The sequence below is a fragment of the Varroa jacobsoni genome, unplaced genomic scaffold (genome assembly GCF_002532875.2).
Source record: "Varroa jacobsoni isolate VJ856 unplaced genomic scaffold, vjacob_1.0 contig00905, whole genome shotgun sequence".
Classification (NCBI taxonomy): domain Eukaryota; kingdom Metazoa; phylum Arthropoda; class Arachnida; order Mesostigmata; family Varroidae; genus Varroa; species Varroa jacobsoni.
Window position 1 is genome coordinate 84,576 of NW_019214549.1, and position 26,810 is coordinate 111,385.

Below are 26,810 nucleotides of genomic sequence, written 5' to 3' on the forward strand. Positions count from 1 at the left end.
AGTACGGCTCTGCAAGGAGGACTAAAGCGGCCCTTTTTCACCTGTACGGAACAAAGCAAAGAGCTTCAAAAGGACAACACCGTCAAGCTGCCAATGAACGATAAATTTTTCCTTATTTATAAGATTCCCCAATATACCAGGCGTGGTGTCTACTACAATGTCTACCTTAGCGAAGCTATAGGTATCTTCATTCTCCTTGCAATATATCTATCTATAAAGTCTTCAAAAAAGTTTCTAAACAGACAAAAGTTGCGTCTGCTGTGAGCGTGAGCAAGGATTAAATCACGTTGAAGACACTTGAAAAACAACTGCAGATCTTTCAACGGAAATCAGATCTTTATGGCGGTGGCATTGGTGCCAAAACGCAGGTCAGCATTACTGCACTCTTTGGTGCTGGCAATGTTTTGTCAAGTTGTGAACAGAAGCATATTATAATTCAGCTGGCACATTTTGTTCCATTTGGGTGCCGCTTTCAAGATGAACAACAATATTTGGAACTAAGCAGGAAAGCGACGCAGTGCGAAAGACTTCATGAGAGCTTACTTCGCCAGCCCATGCAAAAAAAAAAGTAGTGTAAAATAATCCAACACAGTCATCAGCTGCAGCTGTTTACATATACACATACGTAACAGTTGTCTGTCAAGTAAATTATTTGTTGATATTTCTATTGCACACGTCACGCGACGGTCGGTCACAACTTCAGTCGTTCATCATGACTACCACCCAACAAGCAGCTGACAAGAGCGTTCATGCGGCATCAAAGGTATCGTACTTATTTCAGGTTATAAGGAGCAGTGAAGCAATGGTCATTTTTACAGCTGAACCATTTACGTAACTTGCCAAAAGATAGATAGAATGATAACTAAAAGTCTTGTCTGTTTTTTTGTTATTAACTTGCACACATACCGCCATCATACGTCAGCATCGTTTTTTGAAACATTATTAAGCTGAAAGGAGTACCACCAACCAGTAACAATACCAGACGCATACGGTAAGAGGTTACTGAATATTATCTCGTTTATTACGAATTTCCGACAACAGTTACGCGTACCATATCCCGTCTAAGTGACAACATTCAGCCGGCAAAAGTTAGCAGTTGAAATCTACAGAGAACTTACTCTAGCACAGATCCGATGTTTCCTAGTTATGTAGCCAGGTCGTTTTCAATAGGGAAAGCAGGAATACCTCCGACGAAGTGAATCAGCTTCCAAACAACTTTAGACGTTCGACAAACTTATTTGCACGAGTACTACTACTGAAAATAAAGGCCTTAATTAGGGCGACAAATTACAATTAAAAGTACTCTAGCTTATTTCTTAGGGTAAACGTATAATATATGGCAAAAGTCTCTACTGTGATTCTAAGAGTAGGCGCTGTCTTGATTGCATCGGAACCCATAGCTTACTTGAAAAGGTGAAAATAACAGAGAAATGTTTTCTTATCGATGATGCAATATTTCATCCGGTTGATTTATTGTGCCAGGACGCAATAACGTGCACTTGATTTCATTATTTCGTCAGAGGAAAATCTCGTTTTGGAAAGTTAACTTTCACTACTCGTGATCGCTTAAATGTAGCGCTTAATGTTTAATGTAAAGATTTATAGTGTTCAAACTGTGCCGCTACTACAAGGTGATCCGTTCTAGCTTTAGTGACGTTTAAGCCAATTGGAATTTTCTCAAAGTAGCAATAAAAGAAGATGACGTTTCCCGTACTGATCGATTTGAATGAATCCTTATAACTGTTAGAATTTCCTTATCAACGTCAGAAGCGCATTCGGCGTAATACCTGGAGCCAGAAAACTCTCAACTTATCTGCTGGCCATATTGATCAGTCGCGAATTGTCTGCAAACGACGGTATTTGTTAGAAGTACTAGAGAAGCTAACACGTGCTCCATTAGCACCTCGAGGTTAGGCTACGTACGATATATGAAAACGCGGACTGGAACTTATTGCAACGAGGCATACCTTCGTTTTACCTATATAGTAAATAATATTGTACATTTGTTGATCAGGAATGATTTCAGCGGAAGCCGCTTGTGCCGTTTTTAATTCACCCATTTTGGAATATATTGGTATAAGCTCATCATAAAAATAGCGTATTTTAAGCTTAAACTAAGTGACCTAGTTAAGAAAACGGAAACGCTTCGTTGAAGTTGAAGTGCGCAGGAGCAGAGCTGATTGTATGATAAACAGTGAGATATTACAAATGGACAAGGCCATAGTGGTGAGACTGTCGATGGTGGGTATTGTTACCGTGATGATGGTGATTGCCGAATATCGGCTGTCTCCGTCGAATCAAAACACATAAATGGACTGCGTCATATTCAGAGTCGTATTCTTCGTTGAGGCCCACAAAGTACTAAACACAGAAAGTCGAAATGCTCATGATTTCACATTGACCCTCTGGCCGTGCGGCGACAAACAGCCTCTAGAAACAATAACCCGGTTGACATATAGCTAGCAGAAGATAGCATCAATATGAAAACAACGCAAGTTGTATCATGGCTTGATCGTCCTTTCTACGCAACGTTGCTGCCGATAGGGCTAGCGTTTTCTTCTAGCTAAATTAACGGATGCAACAAATGTAAAATTGAAATCGTTCTCGTTAGGTATTAGTTAATTACAGTAATCGTTCGAGGCGCGAACGGATTTGATTCGAGGCACATTGAATTTAACACAGCACAAAGTCACTGGGGACGCAGGGTTCCAGTGAAGTAAAATCTAATCACTCTGAAGCGCGAAGTGCAAATATTGAAGGCATATAGCAAAGCGTTACGCTCTATCCTTATTTTAAGAAAATAGGTCACTAACATTTTTAAGAGCACACTCCATTACTTCAGATTTTACGCACTATTAAGTACGTCGATTCATGATTGTTTTCATAATGGCGAATCGGTAACATCCGTTTCTTTCAAAAACTCGGCAAAATTAGAATCTACAGGTAAAGGTAGCGCCCTTGTTGACTAAGGGTTGTTTGTGCTATGCCATCGAGTATATGCCACCTGAGAATTAGGAGGATAAGCCTTGAACTGCGTGTGCTTCCTAGTATGTAGTTCGCCTGGCCAGCGATTTGTTGTAGAAATGAAGAAGACTGAGTCTTCGAAGGTTCCATTGTCGCCGAGGCCGTGGCTTAGATCCATCATGGTTTTTTGTACTTTAAAAAATTAACGGGAATCATTCGGTAAGTTTAAACGTAAATAGAATATAGATAGGGAATCCTTGTGAAGGCCATCTTAATTTTCCTGAACAAAATGTTATATATTTAAAGAAAATACAACCCGCATCAGCCGACTTAATCAGCTACTCCGAGGGAAGACTAATAAGTAGATTGATTTGAATAACAAATTAGCACATATACTTTAAATCCTATCGTGTTATGTCAATAGCACCTATTGGCGTAGCCAATGCTGAAAAATCTTAAAAACGTTTTTATCGTACAGTTAGCGTTAAATAACACATTATGATTTTTATTTATTAGGCATACTTTCTGTGTGTCGTCCGATTCCTACGGACTTTAGACTAAGCAAAGACACTAGCTAGAATATATCTGGAAGGCAAGTCCTTATGAATGAAACTATTATAGCTCAGACGAAAAGTTATCATGTATTTCCCTCAGTGATCTTTTGAATGGAGTTTTCTGTGATTTCATAATTGTATTATGTGGCACTAAGAAATAATGGGGTTTGGCGCGATGTGTTCTATCATTGAACTGGAAGTTTTTCGCTAAATAATGTACATTTACTTAGACGGGAAGTAGCTGTTCCTCACTGATTCAGTGCACTCAGTAAATAAATTCATTTTACAACTCCATCGTCTTATTTTGATTGACGAATCCTAATAACATCTCAGTTGAGGTGGTTATTTAAATGGTTACGTTATGTTTTTTCTCGTCCTGGAGTCTTCTTATGACCCAAGGTGTTAAGATGTGATGCACTTCCGTGGCGAAACTCGGCACATACACCTAATCCTTCTTAAAATAAGTGAAGATCGCAAAATGTCATATACCATTATTGTAAGCTTGAAGGCTAAAAATAACTTCATTCGAGCCTTCCGTATCCTCCGCGGCGGAAGTCTAAAAATATCCTTTCAGGTTATTAGGAAAATTATCCATTTGGAGCCATTTGGAACAGTATGGAAATAACGTTTTCCCTTAAGGGTACTGCACTGAACCGATACTTCATTGATTATACTACAAACTCAATGGACTTTTTTGTGCGTCTCTCCCATTGACTTCAAATGTTCACCTACCTCTTTGTTTGTTAGATGACGCCATCTGTCATTAGGTGTTCGTCTGTTGATACGGCCATGCTATAGCCATGGTTTGTTATATTAAGTCGTACATAGCGTTTATTTCTGTTCATTCGTGCGAGTACGTACGGTACAGCGGAATGTCTGATAGCACAGAGTGTATTATATAAAAGGCCTCAAGCTGAATATCGTTCTATAGACTAGAAATTAGACATTTATATCAACACAATATTAATAACAGTTTTTAGTGACAAACAAAAAAAATCAATAAAAGGTAAATTGTTCCTTGTATTGGTGTCTCTAAACGACCCCATCGACTTGGCCATGGTGGAATTAAAAAATATTCAATGACGAAGCACGTTTTACCTCAGATAAAAAAAAAATATATACGAAGCCTTGCGTCTAACCACTTCTTTTCTAAGAAGGTAAAAAATCGTATTACGAAAGTGACCTCAAGAACGTAAAACTTCTTGAAAACCTATATGTTATTATATTGTATCAGATTCTGATACCCAATATTCGAGAGACCAAATTACTTAGTCAAGCCTACTCCAAGCTAATTTCGAAGAGATTCATACAATACGATCTAGATGGAGTTGTCTATCTACCACTCATGCTGACTGCCTGTGAGTAGATGACGGCCTCGAAGGGGCAGTTTCGGTGGCTAAAATCGTCAATGCCATCTTCAGACTGCCCCAGCAGAAAGCAGGCGGGGCAGACGAAACTCATGAAGAACACATCAAAGAGGCGATGGTGTTTCGATATTGTCCGACAAGCTTGTTTAACGCCTGCTTGGATGAAGGTAGAGTTCCACCAGTTTGGGGGAGATGTATAATGATTCTTATCCCTAAAAACAAAAAAGACGCACACGATTTAGGAGCACAGAAACGGATTACAAAGAACAGTCGCGTCTGCAGACGTTTGTCAAGCATTCTCTACAGGTGTCTGAAATCTTGTCTGGATTATTACAGTGTTCTTCCTGACATATAATATGACTTCCACGACGATAGATCGATGGTGACGACTTGTAAGATCTTCAAAATGCTAGAGCTGTTAAAAAAATTTCCTCATCGAGAAAATCGGGTAACTGAAAAAATAGACGACAGGATTCTCTCAAGAAAACAATCTAAATCTATGATTAATCTCGCTTCTCATCAGCGTCGTCACAGCACGAATGATGGAACGTTGTTTCATGAAGATGATTCTTTGCCTTTATGATATCGTAAAATACGGAAAAGTGCAGTTTAGGACAGAAAACAGGCTTGTACGCACTGGTTAGCTTAGCCTGGCCGTAAAACGCTCCTAAACAATTAACTATTTCGGATACTTCAGCGCAAACCAATCAACATTTGGGAGGCGTTTTACGGCGCACGTTGAAAGAAGATTCGAGAAGGCACCAGTAGCGGCGGTCACTACTGACAATACGTAAAAGTTATTACTAGACTGAAAATCATCAATTTGAAAATCGCATAAACTTCTGCTTACCGTATTCAAATAATATGGGAAAAGTTAAGCACCCAAAATCAATGAAAAAGTAAAATATATTATTATATATAGACTCCACACCCAAACAGCTTAGGGTGTTTACTGGCCGACGCAGAGCGACTGCTTCACAGTCCACAGATTCTATTGTCTGGTTTGCGAGGACATCATGGAATGGGATCCATTTGTAAGTATCATTAAACTGGATGCTGCAGATCTCATTCCGGGCTATGCAGCCATCTTTGATGAGAGAATCTAAATATCTAGCCTTTCAATGTGAACTAAAAGTCTTAATAATGTTAACAAGGGTCTATATATGTGTACACTCAGATCTATTTTATTTGTATATCTCATGATATTAAGTCGATTGTTACTTAGCGATCATCCGTTCCCAACGTTTTTCGCAAATCGGTATTCCTCAATGGTGCCAATATTTGAATAGCGTATTTGAAAAAGATCCCGCGCCTACTTCAAATCCGCGATATTATCTGCCAGCTAAGAATTTCGAAAAATGGTCATAGGTTTAGATAATTTTGTACTGGGAAATAGCGCAGCGATCTGGCACTTTGCCAATTTCAAATAAGTTCTTATCGGCATAGATTTCTATATGGTGTAAAGAGATTTAAAACAATGCTAAAGAACGGTTCTCAGACTCAATATATTTTTACTCATTCTCAATGGTAATCTGTTCGATTGTAAAACCGTATTTTCACGCGGGCTGACAAGACGAAATTTTATAAACATGATAACGCCCAACGAAGCAACTTTAGCTATCCGTAGGGTATCGTTCAAGCGCCAGCAGAGACCCAGCCTGGTCAACTGCGCCCATATATAGTAATCACGCACGGATGACTGCACAATGAGTTCGAGGAAAAAAATCATCCTCGTTTGTTCCACCTGTTATTAAAAAGGCTTGCTGTCGAATTCGTCAGTCGGGTTTGCGAAAACTGAGGAGTCGGCGTTAAGTTAGCAGTAAAAACGGCACGCACACACACATTCAACTTCATGAAATATACGCGGAGTCACAATATATCTAACACGTAATTTGTTCTTCTATAGGTGGGCCGAGAGCGGTGGGACTCGAAGACTGAGTTCTTGTTAGCCGTGATCGGCTTTGCCGTTGACCTGGGAAATGTGTGGCGGTTTCCGTACATTTGCTATAGAAACGGTGGAGGTATGTGATTTCTTTTATATTTTTGAGGTCGTTACGTTGGTATTTCTGAGACAGTGAACAACAACCTGTTGTGATTTAGGTGGCTATTAACAAATTAATTTTTACTTTTGCTTACAGGCCGCTTTTCGCTATATAGGATATTGTTTATTAGTGCGCCAAAATAGATAAACTATTCCGAGCTATTACTTACGACTATACCCTTACATTGAGATAAACGTGCAAACGTTACAATTACAATTCAATACATTTCAGAACAATTTTATTGCTTGACAATGAGTTTATCCACAAACTTTTCTAAACGTTCAACTTCTACTAGTCGAGCACGTGCGTGATACGTGCATAGTTCATATGATGTCAAGCTAAAGATAGCACTATAAACAATTTCACCTCCATCCATAGAGTATTTGTACTAATAATGTTTTATGTTTATATAGCTACGTAACGATACGTTACTATGCGTAATAACAGCATGTTCGATTGTTAGCTATTTTAAAAAGATCTCTTAACCGATCTTGTACTTAATTTTTCGGGTGAATATATTTTTTTTGACGGAGCACAGAACAGTCAGCTGCTTGAATCAGCTGCGGTCCTATTCGTTCATATCTGTATGCATTGATGGGAACGAACGTCACTGGCCAGTCAGAGATTAGATCTCGTTGCATTTGTATATGATACCTGATGCACTTCACTAAGAAGATAATCAAGTGGGTGGAATTGTATTAGATGGGAATACATGATTGTCACTATGGGTTTGTGTTAAAGGTCGATTACCATTGCCTCATCAGTTTTTTTTGCCAGTTTCCTTTTATGACTTACCGCTAGTGGGATAAAGACAAGTTTGAAATGGGTCGAATCGTTCAGAATTTTTATTTTTTCCAAAAAACCAATGAGGACAAAACATCCATGAAGTCTATAGGACAATCAAATCGTGAGCTCAGCATTAGCAGATCGAGGGTCCATTGTACTTTGAGACATGAAAAGGCCCAACAGTTCTGACTGCTACCAAAGATGATAATTGTAACCGAAAAAACTAACTTTACTAATAACACTTGAGAAATTATATGCAGGAAGCACAGTATCGGAGGGATTCAGTTATATTTACTGGACAACTGTAGATCTATTTGTCACGCAAGGATGCCGTGTCAATATTCCAGGAGTTAAAGTACGGTGCAGCGTTTCAAGCAAAGGAATAATTCGGCCTTTTCTTTTTGATTGTACAATAAATAGTTCTAGTACAAGAATCTACCACGTATTCAGTGGAAAACTATTGAAAATGGTCAGTTTCATTTCCGCTGAAACTAAATACCTGCGCACGATGTGAAGGCATATCCTGATGGAAACTCTATAAGCACATACGTTGGCCGAAAAGGCCTCATAGAGTACTCTACTCAATGTCCAAGCCTGACGCCGTCTGTCTTTTCTGGTACAGATACTTTGAAAAAATGCCAAAAAGCTATTGAAAAGTTTAGGTTAGCAGTAGAACTACAATGCAACTCAATACCATAATTGAAATGTGTGTCTCAATAAAAATGATAACGATTTTGAATATCTGTAGCATGAGATATATATATAGATTCTTTTGCAATTAACACATCAATCTCATATATAACTTTATATAATATAAAACGTTTATCGAACTATCAAAATAGAATAATCGACCTATTTTTCAGCTCCAAGGTTTTTCAGCAACTATATTTTGCTCTAAGGTCACACTTTCCAGAAGCAGATGGAGAACTCTCGACGCAGGTGACCGCGTAATGAGATAAATATTACATGGCCCTTTTCGACTGTATGAATTAAGTTGACCTTGGACTATTGTATTTCGAACATGTATGAAATAGGGGGTCGTCGATTGATAATTTAAGAAAATTAAGCCACATCAGAGTACGGCTTAAGCTACTGAACGTCTCAAGACGGGCCAACGCATTGTGTCCTTAGGCTTACTGTGCCCTCCGTTATTCCAATCAACACGTGCGGCTGTGACGCCATTTTACGTAAGGCATCATCGGAACTATAGAATCAACGCGTCACGGATGTGTCACGTTCTGGTTAATTACAATCATATTTTTTTATATCATCAACCTATCACCTATGCAATACATTATATAGAAATCATCGGCACTTACGATAGCTGCCTACTTTTCACCGCAATCATTTTTCTATACTTCTTAGACAAAATTTAATCCCCTAGTATGCCAGTATTTGGGCCATTCAAAACTAAACTTTAAACAACTAAGCAGAGCTTCGTGAAAACCTACGGTTGACAAATCTTTGACACAGAAAACTTAGTTCTAAGTGATCGTAAAATTCACAGCAGTTTTTCAAGAGCTGACAAGAGTTTTTCTTTTAGTTTCTCCAGATGGCAGACTTATTTACAAAAAAGATCATGAACAGGCTATGTGGCCCTATCTCAGGCTCGTGTACAACACCTTGCGGGACTATATAAGACAATGACATAGAATTCTTTCTCCCACAAACTAATGACTGATTCTTCGCTCCTTTAGGACACAAAACGATGGGGCTTTCGATGGACACAGCGGTACAGTTTCTCTCTAAGACCTTCCAAGCTATCAGCGGTCTCGTTGAATCAAATTTGACCCGTACACCTCATTTTCCATCGAGTAGCCTCTGTAAAAGACGAAATCTAATCTTCACATATTATACTAGCAGCGGTTAGATATTATTTCTGCACAAAATCGGGAGTTTAAGATTTTGATCCAGGCAGCCGAATTAGATGCTTCGATTATCGGGCTGGACGAGAAGCAATATCTTATTATTCCGCGTCCTCGTTTCCTATTACTCTGGTCCTAGAATTCATGCTCTAGGGACAAGACGCATATCTGGCCTTTTCTAAATCCGTCCCGCAAAGCCCTACAGATTTATCAAATTTACCTAGCAGTTTTGAGGGCGAAACCGCTCAGGCAAATCGATACAACTTTCAAAGGCGCTTCGTATCAGTCTCGCACAGGGCGTCTTGGATAGAATGTTGTCACTCAATGAAATTTGCGAACCACTGATACTTCATTGCCAAAAGTGCGTCATACCATAAATGGGCCTATCGGGCAAATATGACAATTAACTAGAGTTTTAATAAATCCCTAATTAGATATAATTTGTACTAATTAAGTATAGAAAAAACCTTAAAGGATCTTTACCACTGTAAAATTGTCTTAGACGTTTAAGGATATCAGCCAGAAGTAAATGCGTCTCGAAAGCATATAGAAAAATATAGAAATAGATGTATAGCTTTTTCCCTTGTGATAAATACATTCGTCGGGTCTTATTTGTAACACTACCTTAGATAAGCGTTGCTTCATCTAATACTACAGTCAGTTACTCCACTTTGCTTAGACATAAGGGGTAAGGGTATACACGTACACAATATATGTGTCTGTATGTATCTATTCTACAGCCTTGTTAGGGGATTGGGCCGGAGGCTGTGCAGTATGAATCGGCAATAGTTCGCCCAAAATTAGCATGTTCTCTATATAGATGCTATGGGCTTGTAAGCCATAGAAGCGGTTGGGCCGCGTTACGAATTGAATATTAGTGTTTTCGTTGAAAGGTAGCGCCCAATTTGAAACAAGACCGTAAAAGTACCCGTCAAGCTTCGAACCACCGACGTTTATAGCCATTTATACATACTAATCACTTGACTGTGACAATAGCCATAGGGTACCATGGCAATTTGGGAATCGAATAGCGTATCGCGTTACTGTATAAGGTATCGAGCTTATTCCACGCGCCTAAAAGTGTGACGAATATGGAAACAACCTAAATTTCATAATTAAAAAAAAAACAACTCGATATATGTAAGTATTAGCTCTTTGGTTGGTGTCCTATAGGTTCTCTAATATAAGCATATTGCCTGTCTCGGCAGCTAACTTCGGGGGGTGCGTAGTTATTTGCTTTAAACTTCCCCATAATGTTCATTTACAGCGACATCTAAAATCATCATATTTGATGAAAACAAAATTAAAAGTTTGAATTCGAAAAGATCGTCTGCCCTTTTTCCGTTCGGTTTTAATTAATCCCTTATGTAATCGCCAATAGCATTATTCATTTTGGCTACTTAACAAACGAATCTCCGATTTCTATTTTCAGAAGACCGTTCTGTTCTTACAGAAAGCTTGCAAAGGCTCCCTAGTGACGAAACTGTCTACATTGAACTTGCGTCCTTCATGATGTTGATGCCGTGATGATCTTAAAGGCTGTCCGGCAGAGCTTTGATATGTTATTTCGCAGCTTACGAAACAGTTGCCAGTAGGGCACCCCCTTCCGCGAACGTTTCGTGCTGCCCGGAATGATTCGCACGAGCTTGTTTAGCATGGCGGCAACTGGAATCGCTTTCAGACTATTTCAGGAACAAGCACAACAGCAGGTGGCACGAGTTCCGCTCTGATTCAGGCGCCGTCTCATATGAATCTAAACACAGCTCCGCTTCTGTTGTGCTTCTACTGTATAATTGTACTGAGAAAGATTACCTGTACACAAAATAATATTGAATATCCTTAGCTTTGTTTGCTAGCAAAAGCGTCGTCGAGAATACAGCCTTCGAAGAGATCACCTCATGCGCTAAATTTGAGATATTTATTTGAATAGTATAAAAGTTTTAGACATTTACGTTCTAGAGACAAAACAGAGTAACAAGTAATATAATCTTGGTTTAACAACTTTTTGATGGTCGTTTACGAATCGTTAACTTTCAGGTGCGTTTTTAGTGCCGTATTTAATAATGCTGCTATTTGGCGGTCTTCCACTCTTCTACCTCGAGCTTGCGTTAGGCCAATATCACCGATCTGGATGCCTCACCATTTGGCAGTATATTGCACCTGTTTTCAAAGGTGGACAAATTATTGATTGAACATGGTAGATGTAGATTCATTTGGTTTACCGAAGGAAAATATGTAAGCACGGTATGACTGAAAATCGGTACCTGGTTCAATAAAAGGCTAGATAAAACGAGACTAAGACCAACTTGATTAGCTAAATAACCATATTAACTAATCGTATGCGCTATCATAAGATACAACGATAAGCGTTACATCTTATATAAGTTTGTGGCCGTTTTACAGGCATCGGCTACGCGATCTGTGTCATCGACATCTATATGGCCATGTACTATAATACGATCATTGCGTGGGCTGTATACTATCTACAGGTAGAATATACTGAACATTGAGAAACAGGATGCATGATGCATGTTAATTCTCTAGCTTCTCCGTAGCAAAGCGGACCACCTAAATTTCAATAAAGGTTATGCTGGTATTGTTCCTGAAACGCTGCTACCGTTGCTGAAAAGTTCGTTGCAGGACAACAGCCTGTTCAAACCAATACATGCGAGTTAGACACCACTTAGTAATATCCAGTCAATTTTTTTTAATTACTATAATTAAGCGATATCGGGGAATTTCATAAGAGTTAATAGAAACGAAGTTTAAAGTTAAAACTGATCATTATTAGCAACATATAAATGATACCTTCTTACGTCATTTTGGATTTTGCAGGCTTCATTCACACCGATATTACCGTGGACATCTTGCAATAATCCCTGGAATACGCCTGAATGTTCCGAGCTTGGAGGAAGGACCACTGAAGAAAATCCTAACTCAACTGGGGTTATAAAAGAAAAAGTTAGCCCGGCGGAAGAGTACTTCGAGTAAGCAGCCTAAATCGAACGGTTAATTATCTCAGATCTTACCTTTTATCTCGTTATAAAATGAATATATTTCGTTGTTGGTGCAAGGGTATAGCAACTCCGTCGTATACATTCAAATACTCGAAAGGTATTTATACACTTGCTTAGTAATATTTTTGTTACAGACGTCATGTTCTGGAGATGCACAAGTCGCCAGGGTTGGGTGAAATGGGCCCTATCAGGGCGCCCATTGCGGGCTGTTTGCTACTGGTCTTTGGGCTCGTTTACCTAGCCCTCTGGAAAGGCGTGAAATCAACCGGGAAAGTGAGTTTGCTGCTAACCATATAAATCATTACCTTTTAATTAGTAAGCTGAACGTCATACCGAGTAATGTACGCATCAGTATAAAGGCGCTGTAAAATACTTCGAACTTTTTCTCCCTACTTCGATCGCCATCGTCAACGATGTTCTAGATTTACGCAAGCTTAACTGTTTGCATAAATCGGTTATTTCGAAAGCGAAGACTACGTACATCTACTACATAGACAAGCAATAGAATTTGAAATCAATATACGGTCGCGTAGTTCGTGAAATCTTTTACATTTACGCGCTATCAGACGGCATGATTCACTAGCATGCTACTTTATTTCGATGCGATGAATGTCGTTGCCCAATTGATCTGTGCACCTCACGAAGTCGATTTGTTCTCAGAACAGTCGAAACAAAACTAAGCAGCTATTTCTGACTTAAATAAAAGCCTCTCTGCTAGGTCTTCTTCGCTATTATTATTATTATTATTATTGAAGTTTCTTTTACTCTAGGAAAAGGAAAAAGCCTTTAGTGCGGATCTTGCATATCTGACGGAGTGAACGTTAACGCGTTGTTGTAATGCATCGGTCATGCTTACCTCAACGCAAGCGGTTAGTCTGGCTTGCCTCTATATCTAAATAACCATGTGTTCGTTGTAGCGAAGGGAGATAGATGACCCTGATGCTCCTAAGCAGCTTTTTAGTGAATTTAACATTGAATTTTAATACATGTATCTTCTTTTCGCAGGCGGTCTATATCACGGCTATTGCTCCATACGTTGTTCTGCTTGCTCTACTTATTAAAGGAGTCACCCTCGATGGGGCTTATGATGGTACGTGTCAGTGTAGCTTGTAAATGGTGGTAACTTTCACTCTGGGTAGTCTGATTTTTATTCACGTTCAGAATGTCGATGCAGATATCGAATATACGATTCTACTCATCTGCTTCAGTATCTTCGAATAAGCCTGACATAATTTAGAAGGACACCGGCTTCTTCTTCTTCTTCTTCTTCGGTTAGCGTAAAAAAGTTTTAATCGGAGATCAAGTTAATCAATACAAATCAGACTCATATAACAATGTGCATACATCTCCTGACGCATCCGAGTAGTACAGAAGCAACTACTGATTTTCTCTGATCATTGCAGGAATTGCGTATTATCTGTGGCCTGATTGGACCAAGCTGCAGGAGCGCGAGGTGTGGGTGGACGCAGCAACACAGATCTTCTTCTCGCTGGGACCTGGGTTTGGAACATTGCTGGCCCTATCATCGTATAATCGATTTCATAACAACTGTTATCGGGATGCTTTGCTCACATCCTGTATTAACTGTGGCACCAGCTTCGTCGCCGGGTGTGTAAGCAATGGGGTACCTGTACCCTCTGAGCATGATCCAACCTCTCTAGTTACTGTTCTAGGTGAATATCAAACCATTTAGCCAGCACGAATTTGCTAGCCATACAGAGAAGCCACTATTCCCCACTAATGCAGTCGTTTGACGAATCATCTATTGAACAGATTGGTTATCTTTTCGTTCCTCGGTTATATGGCGAAAATGTTGGGCAGAGATATTAGTAGCGTCGCTGCCACTGGACCAGGGCTCGTGTTCATCGTTTACCCTCAGGTAATTGAAATATAGACTTTATATACATTAACACTGATCCAAATCAAGCAAGGTTAAATCGCAATTCATCGGAAGCTGGTAATTTATTTGGGGGTTTAGGGTCGAAACTTTATGTCGTGTTACTTATTTCAGTAGTACGACTTGTGGGCGCTTCGCCTGAAGACAAGTAATATGAATTAAAATTATGTCGTAAACATACACATAAATCGCACATTAACGGAGCTTAGAAATGTAGCACGGAGGTAAGTTTAGCCGAACGAATTAAATTGAACTATTCCAGAATGTTAGAAAGGCAAGCTTTTGCCGGAAGCCTACCGAAATTAATATATAGTAGTATTGATTCGACGATAATATATCTCCTCTGATGTCCCTACTGTTCACCGGCGCCATTTGTTCGTCTTAGGCAATCTCAACACTCCTTTACTCGCCATTATGGAGCGTCATGTTCTTCCTTATGCTGATTACCCTCGGACTTGACAGCACGGTAAGCAGTCACTTCGTAAAATATAAGGGAAACGCTATCTGTTAGCTAACTGTAGACCGCCATTTAAATAAAAGCAACGACATCCAGACATTTATTTCTGTCGTATCTTTTGTATCTTGCGTTGAAGTTCGGAGGGTTGGAAGCGATGTTAACAGGCCTATGTGACGAGTATCCTGATCTATTAAGAAAACATCGAGAAATCTTCGTCGCCGGGGTCCTCGCCTTCATCTTCATATGCGCTCTGCCAACAACAACCTGTGGAGGATTTTATTTGGTATACAGAAAAATATGCCATTTTAACCAACTATTTATATAATCCGTACCTTGTTTCTCTTTACATTGCTATTGAACTGTGAAAAAAAATCTCTATATGAAGCATTTGTACACGCTAGTAGGACATGTCCCCACTAACGTTTAGCATCCCGAACTTAAAAGACTCCGGTAATGTTCCTTTTCGCAACGTAGCATAAGTGAAAGGGCTCTAGACACCAGAATTTTAATTTGTGTACTTAAAACTTGTTCTACAGTTCAGCAATATCAACCGGCACTTTATATTTTCATAGAGTCTGTACATCAACTATAGTTTAGCTACGCCGCGTGTATGGGTGTGCTTGGAGCTGTCCTACCCTTTGAAACCTGCTTCTGCATTCACATACAGTTTAGGTACACCGTCGATTTCGTATACCATTTCGTTCGCGGGTCACCTATTACCTGAGTATCTGATATTTGCTCAGATTTTAAAAACAACTTCTAGTGGCAGAAGTGGTAGATGGTAGTATGCTCGCTACGATAGATAGCTTGCCAAAATGTATCGAGCACAACTCGTGGACTTCGCAGCTCTGCCCGTTGAACTAGTCGGTTAAATATTCATAACGGGCAGTTAAAAAAAGCTTAGACAGATCGGTTTTGTGATAGTTTCCTAAGTACGCTGACATAAAATTTTGGTATGATATTTTATAAGACTGCAATCCGCAGGCTAGATCATAATTCTTTATCCACGGCAGCTTATTTCCACGTAGTGACAGTACAGAGGAATAACACGACTTCCGGAGTGGTTCGCAATAGAAATAAATCTTGTTTTAATGTTATACTAGTCCGGACCACGGACTTAATCTTATCTGTTAGCAGATCTTGTCCTGTTTAGTAAAGGCAACGAAAGTTCAGTGATACTCCGTTTGCTGACTGAACTTTCAGCCTATGGTGGTCTAGATCCGGAGTGAAGCGTAGATAAACCTCGTTCCGTGCTGAGAGCTAGTTGTCTGAAGCATTCGTTCGCTTAATGGAGGTACCGGACATAAAAAAACACTACATTTATTAACGGAAGCAGTTTTCGCTGCGATGGCCATGTTGTCTGTAGATTGAGTCGACAATTTTTTCTTACCTATGCCCAGCTCGAGGAATCAACAACATCCTGCGAACGGACATTAGGTCGGTCACACAGACAGACACACATAAAGATTTAACACTACAGAAGATGGGCCCGCGGGGTTCGGGCCTTGCCTGCTTTGTCGCTGATTTAACCAATTGACTATTGATATTACATTCAGCCTAACATAAAAGTCCACCAGCGACTAGATTCAGTCATGAGTTGTCTCGTTGCCATTACCTTCTATCGTGTAATTCGTTGTCCTTTTGGCAGTTGTTTCAATAGCTTATGCCAATACGTTTGCCGGGAGTTCAGTCTAGATTTGTGAACTTGATTACGAAGCTTTTTTAGTGTTGGTCGATTAACTGTGCCCCCGGGAAGCACGTGAATCAGGCAGCATCAAGACGTAAGGGTTTTTTATTTATTAAATAATTAACTAAATTAGAATAAACATTCAATGATAATTCCATATCTTCTGGTTATTTTGACCTTGTAGCTGCAACGTCACCGAGACTCAACAAGCTCTTTTTGTTTTTGGTTTGTCTATTTTTAAATATTACACTTTATACTTATTATATTCTATTATTTCTGAATTTATTTCAAGTCAACATTAGACGCCTCAGCCTTTAAAATGAAACTTAATAGAAATTCATCCCAAAGGAGTTCTTTTAGTTATTTTTACCCCGTAGGTAAATCAGTACGGTGCGATATTAAGCTTATGGTAATAGCGTAATATAGGGCGGCCGTACGGTTACGACACTAAAGCGGCTCGGCTAGCTGGACATCCGTGGGATTCGCCCAGTTCATTTCGCCCGGTTTATTTTGCTAATAAACACATTTTGTCTGATAATAGATTTAACATCAACAAGCTGTCAACTATTCCCTAATAGCTATAGGCGAAGACAATAATACGATTTCTTCTTTCACAGTGGAATATAAAATTCGTCGTGCAATACAGGTTAAGCACACTCGTTTACCTAAATTTCACGTTGACTCTAAACCGAACGCTAACATCGCGCGGACGATGTTAGCGTTCATCTTAGAGTTTCGAAACGCAAGGGCGGTGTTTCCAAAAATAGAAAAGAAGAACGAAGTTGCTATCGTCGGTTCACAGCCAGAAAAATTGCTGTCCCGTTCTATGAGAAAGTGCAACCTTTTTCCTCTGAAGAAAGTCAACCGGCTCCATCTGCTTCGCAGATATTCAGGATTAACCTTTAACGATCAGCCAAAATAGCTTTGAGTTTATCAAATAGACAAACACAAACATTCAACAGTTAGTAGACAGGTGTATAGATGAGTAGATGTAAAAATGATAACTGTGTAGTACTAATATATATAAGAGTATAGTCAGCTTCTTAGTTAATCCTTTTAAGATCGCTATTGCATGGACGCACGTATTTCTGCAGGTGGAGCTTTTAGACACCTACGCGACAGCTGTTAGCGTCTTATTTGTGGTGTTCGTCGAAGGTGTAGTTATTTGCTGGATTTACGGAGCTGAACGGTTTTCGCAGAAGGTGAGTCGAATTATTTGCTATTGCGAGGCGTTCTATTGCTATTCATATAGCATGCATTAATGAAAATATAATTATTTTGGTACCCCCGCTCGCCCTTTAAAGTTCCCCTTTCTGCTTGGCTGTCTACCATTTGTTTATCTCTGAATGCACCCAAAAGTGCCTTATTTCAACTAACATATCGTTCACAACATTCTCTGTCTAGCACTAAGCAATAATACGCAGTCAAAATGATAAAAATTCGACACATAATTATCACAGATGGCGATCGTAGTAATATAGATCAAAAAGAAGATTGAGTCGTTCCAAAAGACGCACCCGCACCCAGGGTTTGGCATACTCTTCATCTTTCAAGGTCAGCATTGTTTCCGTGCTACAGAAAAGCTTTTAAAAGTAGAAAGTGTTTGACGGTCAATAAATATCTATACTTGGTTTAGTTGTATCAAGCAAGTTAAGCCAATTGGCGAAAAAGAGCCTATAGAAAAGTTATTTTGCTGAAGGTTAATTCCAAATATATATAGCAACTGCTTGGACGGAATAGCAATAATGACGCGAAATGTTTTCATAAGTTTGTTACAAAGGCATCATCTCTACAATAATATATGAGACAATAACGCTATACAAATTATTGTATGATCGTTGCATAGCGCGCGGAAGAGTCTCCATGAGAATAGGCCATTTACACCGTTTTTTCGTTATGTAAAAAGTCCTGTAATGTAGAGAATTGCGAAGGTTTTTCTTTAATAGACGGTGACACTGACTTCTTATTAATGAGCTCAACCTTTATGTGCTGGGCTGACTATGGCTGCTGAGATCATATCTCCCACCTGAGTACTTTTTAGGAATTGTCCAAAAATGTCTAAAAAGAAGCTATAGATTGAGATCCGGGAGCTTCTAAATAAATAGCGCGAAAACCTGCGAAGCGTAGTTTCTTTAGATGTTCCAGTATTTTTACTGAGACGTTGCCGGTACTATGGACAAAAAATTAGAAAGAATTTTAAGGGAGCAAGTAGAATATCTTTTTGATCGCGTCGCAGAAGTTTATCGTCCGACTATTGTGTAGATTCAAAAACAGCACTACATGTTTTTGTCAACTTTTTATTTAAATTTAAAAAATTTACTTTGATTTAAATTGTATTTATGTGCCGAATAAAGCTCATTGCCTCTTCACAGTTATTCTGTTGCGAATACTGTTGGTTTTAGGTCACTGTTCTGCTGTTATTCTCTGACCGCTACCTCCAAGTTGAATTATTAACTTCTTTTAGTAGGTACGCAATCTTACGCCGATCACACTCTTTTTCTGGTGATAGATGCAGCTGATATACGTGTTCGTTGATCAGCGACCGTGCTGTCCGCTTGAGTGGGAAGTGTTGGCCAGTCAGTTAGTGGTTCAAAAGGCTGTGTTTTCAAGCATACAATTCACAATCCTAACACCTAAAACCACTGGATATTACCTGTCTGATCAACGGCAGATTGAATTTGTGTTCTGCTTCTGCGTTAGTGGCGCCAATTTTGAAAAAAAAAAAGGTCAATTTAAGAAGCCTTTACATTGCAAGGTTTCAAAAATCCTTAAAGAAAATCATATTCCGTCTAGGCATATGGTATTAGAAACAGTGATAGACCTCCTGTAGGAAGCCTTTCTTTAAACTAGAATTTGAACTAGATTAATCCACGTAGAGGGTCTCAAAAGGCGGAAATAATCAAGACTGAAGTTGGTTGAACTTTGTATGGAATAGTTAACGAATAATGTTTGTTGTATAAAACCGAGATTGTCAGCAGAAGTTTTTTCTGTACCTAGTATTTTTACTGCCTAAATGTGCTATGTGGAAATCGAGATAGACTGAGAAACGACATCAGATTAAGGAAAGATGTACAGAGATCTTCCCCGTACATTATATCCTACGCAAAATATAATATAATTTGGATGAAGAATTTATGTATCAGATATCTGTCGTCCAAAAGCGAAGTATTTACCCTATTCTTCTGGCTCCAATAACGTTTCTTAACTCTATGCGAACTGTTTTCTTCACAGGTTTACCAAATGCTCGGTTCCCCGCCAGGCCTATATTGGCGTCTGTGCTGGACCTACATCAGTCCTATATTTTTACTGGTGTGTATTTTTTTTTTCTTATTAATGAATGAACTAGCAAGGTTGAAGGCCACACAGATCAAAATATTAATATATCAGAGTTAATTAGATAATTGGGCTAGATTGGAACGATTAACTTACTGACAATGAATTGTGTACAGAGAACAACTATTGAATTTAATGTAATTGCAGGTGGTATTGGTGTTTTCTTTTGAGCGAGCTCGTACTACAGATTTGGACGTTTCAAAATATCCGTGGTGGTCCGTTCGCGTTGGGGTCGCCACCGCTCTCAGCTCGATGATGCTTGTAAGTTACATTCGTTAAGGTCTAAACTATTGATTATATAGTACGCCCATATCAGTATCAAAATTTACCTCCCACTGTCAGCGTAAGGATTTAACATTGATGTTACTATGCCTTATTCATCACGAAACAATAAAAGGCAACCTAAAAGGAACTTGTGCCTATACCTTGATAGGATATTGCCGTTCTAATCATATGTGAGTCCCAGCGTAACACACCGGCGCTCCGCTGTTAACTTAAAGCAATAAGCTGAAATCGAAAATACTCAATTCTAAGTGAGAACTGCTTTTTATAAATCGATGCTTTACAGGACAAAAAGAAGAGCAAAGTAGATTCTCAGTTGGTAGTCTATTGCAAATAGCAGGAGATAAACTCAAACTGAAATTTATTGCAGGTGTTGCTAATTGGTAATTTAAAAATGGGTTATCTTTGTTGTAGGCACAAATCGCGATAATTTAGATAAGATATCAATTTTTAGATTTCTTCTGCGAGCACGCTCACCGACTACAATTGTCATCCAATGACGAACCATTGATGCAATGTAGAAACAGGCAGCTTTACGATCCAACGGTCTGCGCTATCATCGTTTTTTTTTTATGAACATTATTCCGAGCGCCATCCGTGTAAACAAGGTATTCAATTGACCAGATGTTTCGATGATCAGACTCGCCGATCTGAATTATACTTTCTGCTTCCGAGAGGTCGTGCAGCTATCTCGTCTGACAGCTCCAGCCGCTTATATACTCCTGTACTCTATTCTGGTAACACACGTTTCACTGTCTCTTTCGTCCTTTTCTCTCTCTCGAAAGGACTTCCTGGTAGTTTTCCACCTCATTGTCTGCCTGTTTCTCTATGTGGTGCTGGATACCACTACCACCTTTAAGTAGACGCTGGATATCTCAAACCTGCTATACGGCTAGAGTGGCAAGTAATATAGTTGCTTGAATGTATTGGCCGACTTTTCGACCCAGATCCTCTCCATGTCCTGAGAAAGAGATTTGTTTTTGGTCTAACATGATTCGGAGATATCTATAGAACTTATTTTTGCTTACCTCTTCCCTTCCATTTAAAGAAGCCTTTGTTAGCCTGCTTACATGTGTAACAGTTTAATTATTGCATTTCAGGCAGAGTTTGTGCCTTATTCCTGTTAACATCTTCCGATGTTTGTTGGCTATATATCTAATATTTTGAGAGCATTAAGAAAAACACATGCTGGCTGTTTGCTATGGTCTGTCGCCAGCCAGCTCCAACATCAGCCTAAGACTATTACTTAAAGATATCTCCTCGCCTGTTCTTCCTGAATCCATCTTACATTTGGCCTAAGATTCGTGTTACAATATCTATCCTTTATACTTTTACGAACTAACTTTGATATTAATTTATATGGAAAGCTAAATACTGCGATGGATCGGTAAGTTCTGACAACCCCCATACTCGACAAACCTTTCTCGAGTAAGAATACCCGCATCCTCAGGTCAGTTAGGCAAAATTTTAGACTATAATGGTATTGAAAAGGTTTCTTTTTATAAATATGCATAAATGTACACTATTATCTATATTTAGTTCTATAGCGGATCTACTTTATGTAGTCTCGAGCATTTTTGTTTTTTTTTGTGTGTGATCATTTGCAGTCTAATATTTAGCGGTACATGTCGGTTGTTTCCTTTTCTTCTAATGTTTAGTAGCCACTTTAAATAGTTTTATCCCTCTGTTAAGTACTTCCCTCCCACTGTTGTCTTTTACAGTCACTGCTTAAGCTCATAATTGTTTAGGTTGCGTATACCCTCCCCCCCCCCGCCCCAAGGCACGAAAAACTAGTTCTTAACTAGAAATAATAACATATGGTCATGTTGTTCTTTCTCAACTGTTCACTTTTTTCTTGTATATATATTTCTCGGTCGAAGCGAGCTATCGCTTTAGAGATCAAACGACCCGGTTAAATAATGATTCCTTTTGGTTGTAACGTGTCGTCTTTTTATGTCTGTGTATCTTGCCCACTTGCGTTATTTTCCTAGACCGGAAGGCCAGGTTCGAGTGCGCAATTATGATTCAAGAATTTCGATTGCATTATTCATTGTTTGAACGGTTCTCAAGGGAGTACGTACTTCTCAGAGTTCATATTATTATCCGTGAAGTCACTAATCACTTCGTTTGCCACGCTCTTTGTGTCCATCGGTCGTACTAACCTCACTTTTCCTTTTGAATAATCTATGGGAAGCCTAACATACAACATAACAATATTAAGGCGAGATCCTTTGTGTACGGTCGCGTCAGGTTCCAGCTTTCGCTACTATTTTGAAAACAAGCGCCTTATTTTGCCTGGTTAATTGTGGGCAGTAGGAACCCCAGCGGATGGTACAAGTTGATACTGTGAAGTCACTGGAACAGCGATTCCCGAGAGGCTACCAAACGCTGAAGTGATCCCAAGCGAAACAGCCGCGGTCCTCAGATAGTCCAGAACATGACGGCTGGCTAAATAGGCTAACCATCAAGGTGTCCTATGTTTTGCCGCATCGGCTAGTGACCAACTAACATTGCGAATCTTTGTCAGATATTATTTGCCTCTAGACATTTACAGGTTGCATGAGATACTGTGTCCCTAAAAGGAAGTCGCAAACGTGAGCCTCTCCACACTTTCAGCCCCTCGCGCTTTACGGTTATGTATGTCTTCCGCTATGTTATTTGTTTCAGATTCACACCGACTTATGCGTGCTTCAAGTTTATCTGCATGAGAAGGCAGGCTTACATATCAATTTGGTAGCAACAGTCACCCAGCCATTACCTCTATCAGAACCTTCAGTTGGGAGATTATCGAGCATTAGGGGACAAATGTCATTCTGACCTCGGCTATTAAGTCTGATTTCCCATTTTAGTTACTTTTTTTTTACTCGTCCGGTATAGGAGAGAGCAACCTTCGAATTAGGCCACCAAAATGTCACTAAAATAGTGAACTCAGTTGTAATAGTTCTTGCTTGTCGATCGATTGTTAGGTGCCATTGTATGCGGTCTATATGCTGCTCAAGACGCCAGGCAGTTTCAAGCAGCGATTGGAGATCTGTCTTCGACCCATCGAGCCCAATACCAATCCAACCCTGATCTAAATCCTCTTGAAAATGTCGTCGCCGCGACATCTAGTCTACATATGTATAAGACATATAGCCGTAGATCATTATTGTGGTTATAAAAATGATAACGATAATAATAATAGGAATGACAGTAATAATAACATTAAGATTAATAACAACGATAAGAAGAGGCAGTGGTAATAACATGTCTATTGACTGTTACTGCAAAAAGAGTTCACTCTTATTATTATACACTAACATTAGTGGATTAGCTTTTACAACTGTTGGTCATCACGCCCAGTAGCTATTAGAGAATTCGTTTCTTCATTTTATCCGAATTTATATATAGGAAATGCGGACTCTCGCTTATAAACTATTTTTAATGCGTTTGCTTATTTCTACTGTGTTAACAAGTAGATTGGAACTTTTAGGTATAGCATCAAAGACGAGCTTACGATGAGATAGATCGAAGGTCCTGATAAACGTTTCCCTAACAGACCTATGAAACAGCATAGTAACACTAAGAAAATAATTTATATACTATAAAACTAGGCTTTTCGATCACACTTTTAATTTGTGGCCTAAATTGCTTTTGCCACCAATAAGTTCATCTTTTGAATCGTGCAGACCCATCTGTGCAGACGATTTTTACCGACATTTTATCACCAGAGAAGATCCGGCGACCTGTTGCTTCACTCCTAGAAGGAAACGGTAAACACCACGGGTAAATTTACTGGCTCTGTCAGCCTTAGAAGGGTTCTCTTTTATTTTTTATGACATACGACATGAACCTAAAATCTTGGTGAGCAACTAATAACACGGTAGCCTTGTCAACATTAAAATGCCCAAGTATCGATGGAACCGAAGTCAGAGAATAATTAGAAATTCACTATCGGGCGGTACCAATTCACTGTGAAGTGTGCACTGGGTTTTATCTGTTGTGGGTTAACCTATGCTAAAATCCACTTTTGCTCTTTCTGCCACCGTACACTTAAATACAACGCCGTGTACTGTCGATTTACTGTAATTGAAAGAGCTTAACTGCCATTACCGATCAATCCACTTTGTGGCGCATGAGGCGAACTCGGCACGTTGAAGTGACAGCTAGAACGTATCGGTAGCACAGAACGCTGCTCGGGAACGAATTATAAGCGTCCTATACGACACGAATCACCCGGTTAGATACGGTGCCGACATTAAGAAAATGGCTTGCTCGAACGTTCTGAGGGTGTATCAATACATATCTTTCCGCCATCTTTTGCCAAGTCAGTACGAAGCAAATTAGCTCTAACATGTAAGTGATGATTTGCAGCAATTTTTCCCTTTGTAAAACGATTTAACACTTCTCAATAGTCAGTGTGCAGCTGAGACAACTCGTGTTATGAGTATACGATATATCGTTATGATGATAAATACCCTTGATATTTAAAAAATTAACAGTGTTCATGTTTATGAAGTAGTGACTGATGATGTTTTATTATTGTTCGGACGGAAAGCTTCAGAAAGCTTTTTCCCATACCTGACTCCACGACAGGCCTACGCCTCGCCCTTTAGCATGGCTTCGCAAGCCTGTCATTTAAATACATCGTTTTTTTGGTTATACCTTAGTTGCTTAATCTTTAAATAGGGCCCTGACGGTACTGGGATCTTTCGGACTGGCTTGAGCCAGCCTTGTTTTGGTTAAAAAATGAATTAGATTTTCTAAAAAGTTACAAATTATAATGATAACAATAGGTCAGCTTGAGTCCGAATGTATGAGCAGCTGGTATAAATAATAAGAATTCTACAATTAAACATTTCTAGTAAAGAATAAACGAAAAATACACTGTGACAGAAATGCGTCAGTACGCAGCCGCGTTGTCTGAACGCTGACGCGACAAATAAGAATTAAGTAAGCATTTAGTACTTGGTATGTGAGTTCCGTTGCCGAGGAAGGCAACTGAATATGCATAGCACGTGTGTTGTATATAATATATTAAATAACGACATATCGGGGGGCTAAACTGGGTTACGTAGGTCTGCTATTGTAACCGTTAATCTGGGACAACTCACGTTAGTACCTATAATATCCTATTGCTGTTCTCCTCCCCATAGTTACAAAATATAATAAAACCTCTGGCGAACTACCGAATCAACTAGCTACCTCAGATGTATCGAATAGCGTTGTAGATAGTAAACAAAAAACAAACAACGTCCAATTACCCAATATATATATACCAAATACCCAATATAATAGAATAATGTGAGAACTTCCTCTGCTGTGCTTTTATTTCTACCGGATCTGACAGTTTAGTTACAAACTGATGATTAGTTACCATGGATCGATAAAATAGCCCACTCCATACCACTGACGAAAGCGTCCAACTTGTTTGGCGCCAAATTAAGGTAAAATTTGTATTGTGCGTCGGACGAGAGGACCGTTTTTACAGAGTGTACCTTGCATGATCAAAGCTTTTCATTTGGACGTTAGAAATACACAGAGAAAGAAAGGGTTTCTACGGCGGTTGAATTTTAAAACTGCGTGTGGCCCGATAGGCGTGTGACTTAGACCTATTTTTCCTCAAGGTATCACATGGTTTAAGTGATTTTGGAATAATCTCTCCCCCCCGCCGCTTTTGGACGCACTTAGCACAGAGTGCTAGTTATTCAATAATTCAGCTATACTGGTAGATTCATTGTGACTTTATCTGCGATCGCGTCCAAGGACCCTGCTTCGCAAAGCTGCGCTCATCGTTGTCTATCGTGTTAGTAGCTTTATTTGTACGTAAGCGTTGTAGTTATATCCGTTCTTGTTGTGGGCTTTGCGTTTTCTTTAAGATATGGTTTACCGAATCGACGTTCAACTTCACAAGTTCCACAGTAGGCACTGAGCGCTTTAGAAATGTTTGCGGCTGGTATAGCTGAGTAAGCAATACACCAACATAACCTCACTGCTACTATTCACGATTATAGAAAGAGCTATTCGTACATATGTATGTATGTATGTATGTATGTATGTGTATGTACGCTAAACAATGAAAGCGTGTCAGTTAGCCCTGCGGCTGCATGTCACTCAAGTCACTTAATAATAGGTCTAGTTTGTGAACCTTTAAATAATCAACTTTTATTTTAGTTATTTGGTTCACCTGTTACTGCCGTTAGAACTATGACCGTACTGTTCAAGCCTTTTTTACTTATACCCTATTTGACAGAACTATAACAGACTATGATTTTATTTTATGCGATGGTAGCTTTTTATTATAAATCATGTCACAATAATCAAACCATATGCGCATTCCCTGATAATATTTCAATACATTTTTGCATGTTACACTTGTTACATAATAGGAAATAATAAATAACATTAATTCTGTGCCAAAAAATTATTTTAGTTTTTCATTTAATTATTTAAAATTGTTGAAAATTAAACTGCATGACTAACAACTGCAGAGGGCCTGGAATTATCTTTCTGACAGCCTTAAATTAAAGCATTTTTCCAAATATTCAAGCTCGAAGATTTTCCTTCTGCTCTCACCTAT

The 26,810-nt window shown here is 39.2% G+C and overlaps 1 protein-coding gene across 5 annotated transcripts; it reads left to right on the forward strand.

Moving 5' to 3' along the window:
• On the forward strand, positions 1-26,654 carry SerT (Serotonin transporter). 5 transcript variants are annotated; one of them, XM_086973012.1, is made up of 16 exons: positions 826-991; positions 6,792-6,906; positions 11,011-11,287; positions 11,616-11,750; positions 11,982-12,067; positions 12,414-12,565; positions 12,730-12,868; positions 13,601-13,685; positions 13,999-14,203; positions 14,369-14,474; positions 14,878-14,958; positions 15,086-15,232; positions 17,731-17,838; positions 19,868-19,945; positions 20,117-20,230; positions 23,218-26,654. In XM_086973012.1, the coding sequence occupies exons 4-16, from the start codon at positions 11,642-11,644 to the stop codon at positions 23,326-23,328; spliced, it is 1,521 nt and encodes a 506-aa protein (XP_086829138.1). In that variant the 5' UTR covers positions 826-991; positions 6,792-6,906; positions 11,011-11,287; positions 11,616-11,641; the 3' UTR covers positions 23,329-26,654. The 5 variants fall into 5 exon arrangements, with proteins under 5 accessions (XP_022708415.1, XP_086829137.1, XP_086829136.1 ...); XM_022852680.2 differs by lacking the exons at positions 826-991; positions 11,011-11,287 and adding an exon at positions 1-763; XM_086973011.1 differs by lacking the exons at positions 826-991; positions 11,011-11,287; positions 23,218-26,654 and adding exons at positions 1-763; positions 22,806-22,890.
• The last annotated feature ends 156 nt before the right edge of the window (positions 26,655-26,810 follow it).

Excerpts from the sequence above, each read along its gene's own strand:
- SerT (XM_022852680.2), top strand. The coding sequence starts at position 713 with ATGACTACCACCCAACAAGCAGCTGACAAGAGCGTTCATGCGGCATCA. Across the intron at positions 14,204-14,368 it reads GGCACCAGCTTCGTCGCCGG|ATTGGTTATCTTTTCGTTCC; the intron begins GTGTGTAAGCAA and ends TCTATTGAACAG. Across the intron at positions 14,959-15,085 it reads CCCTCGGACTTGACAGCACG|TTCGGAGGGTTGGAAGCGAT; the intron begins GTAAGCAGTCAC and ends CTTGCGTTGAAG.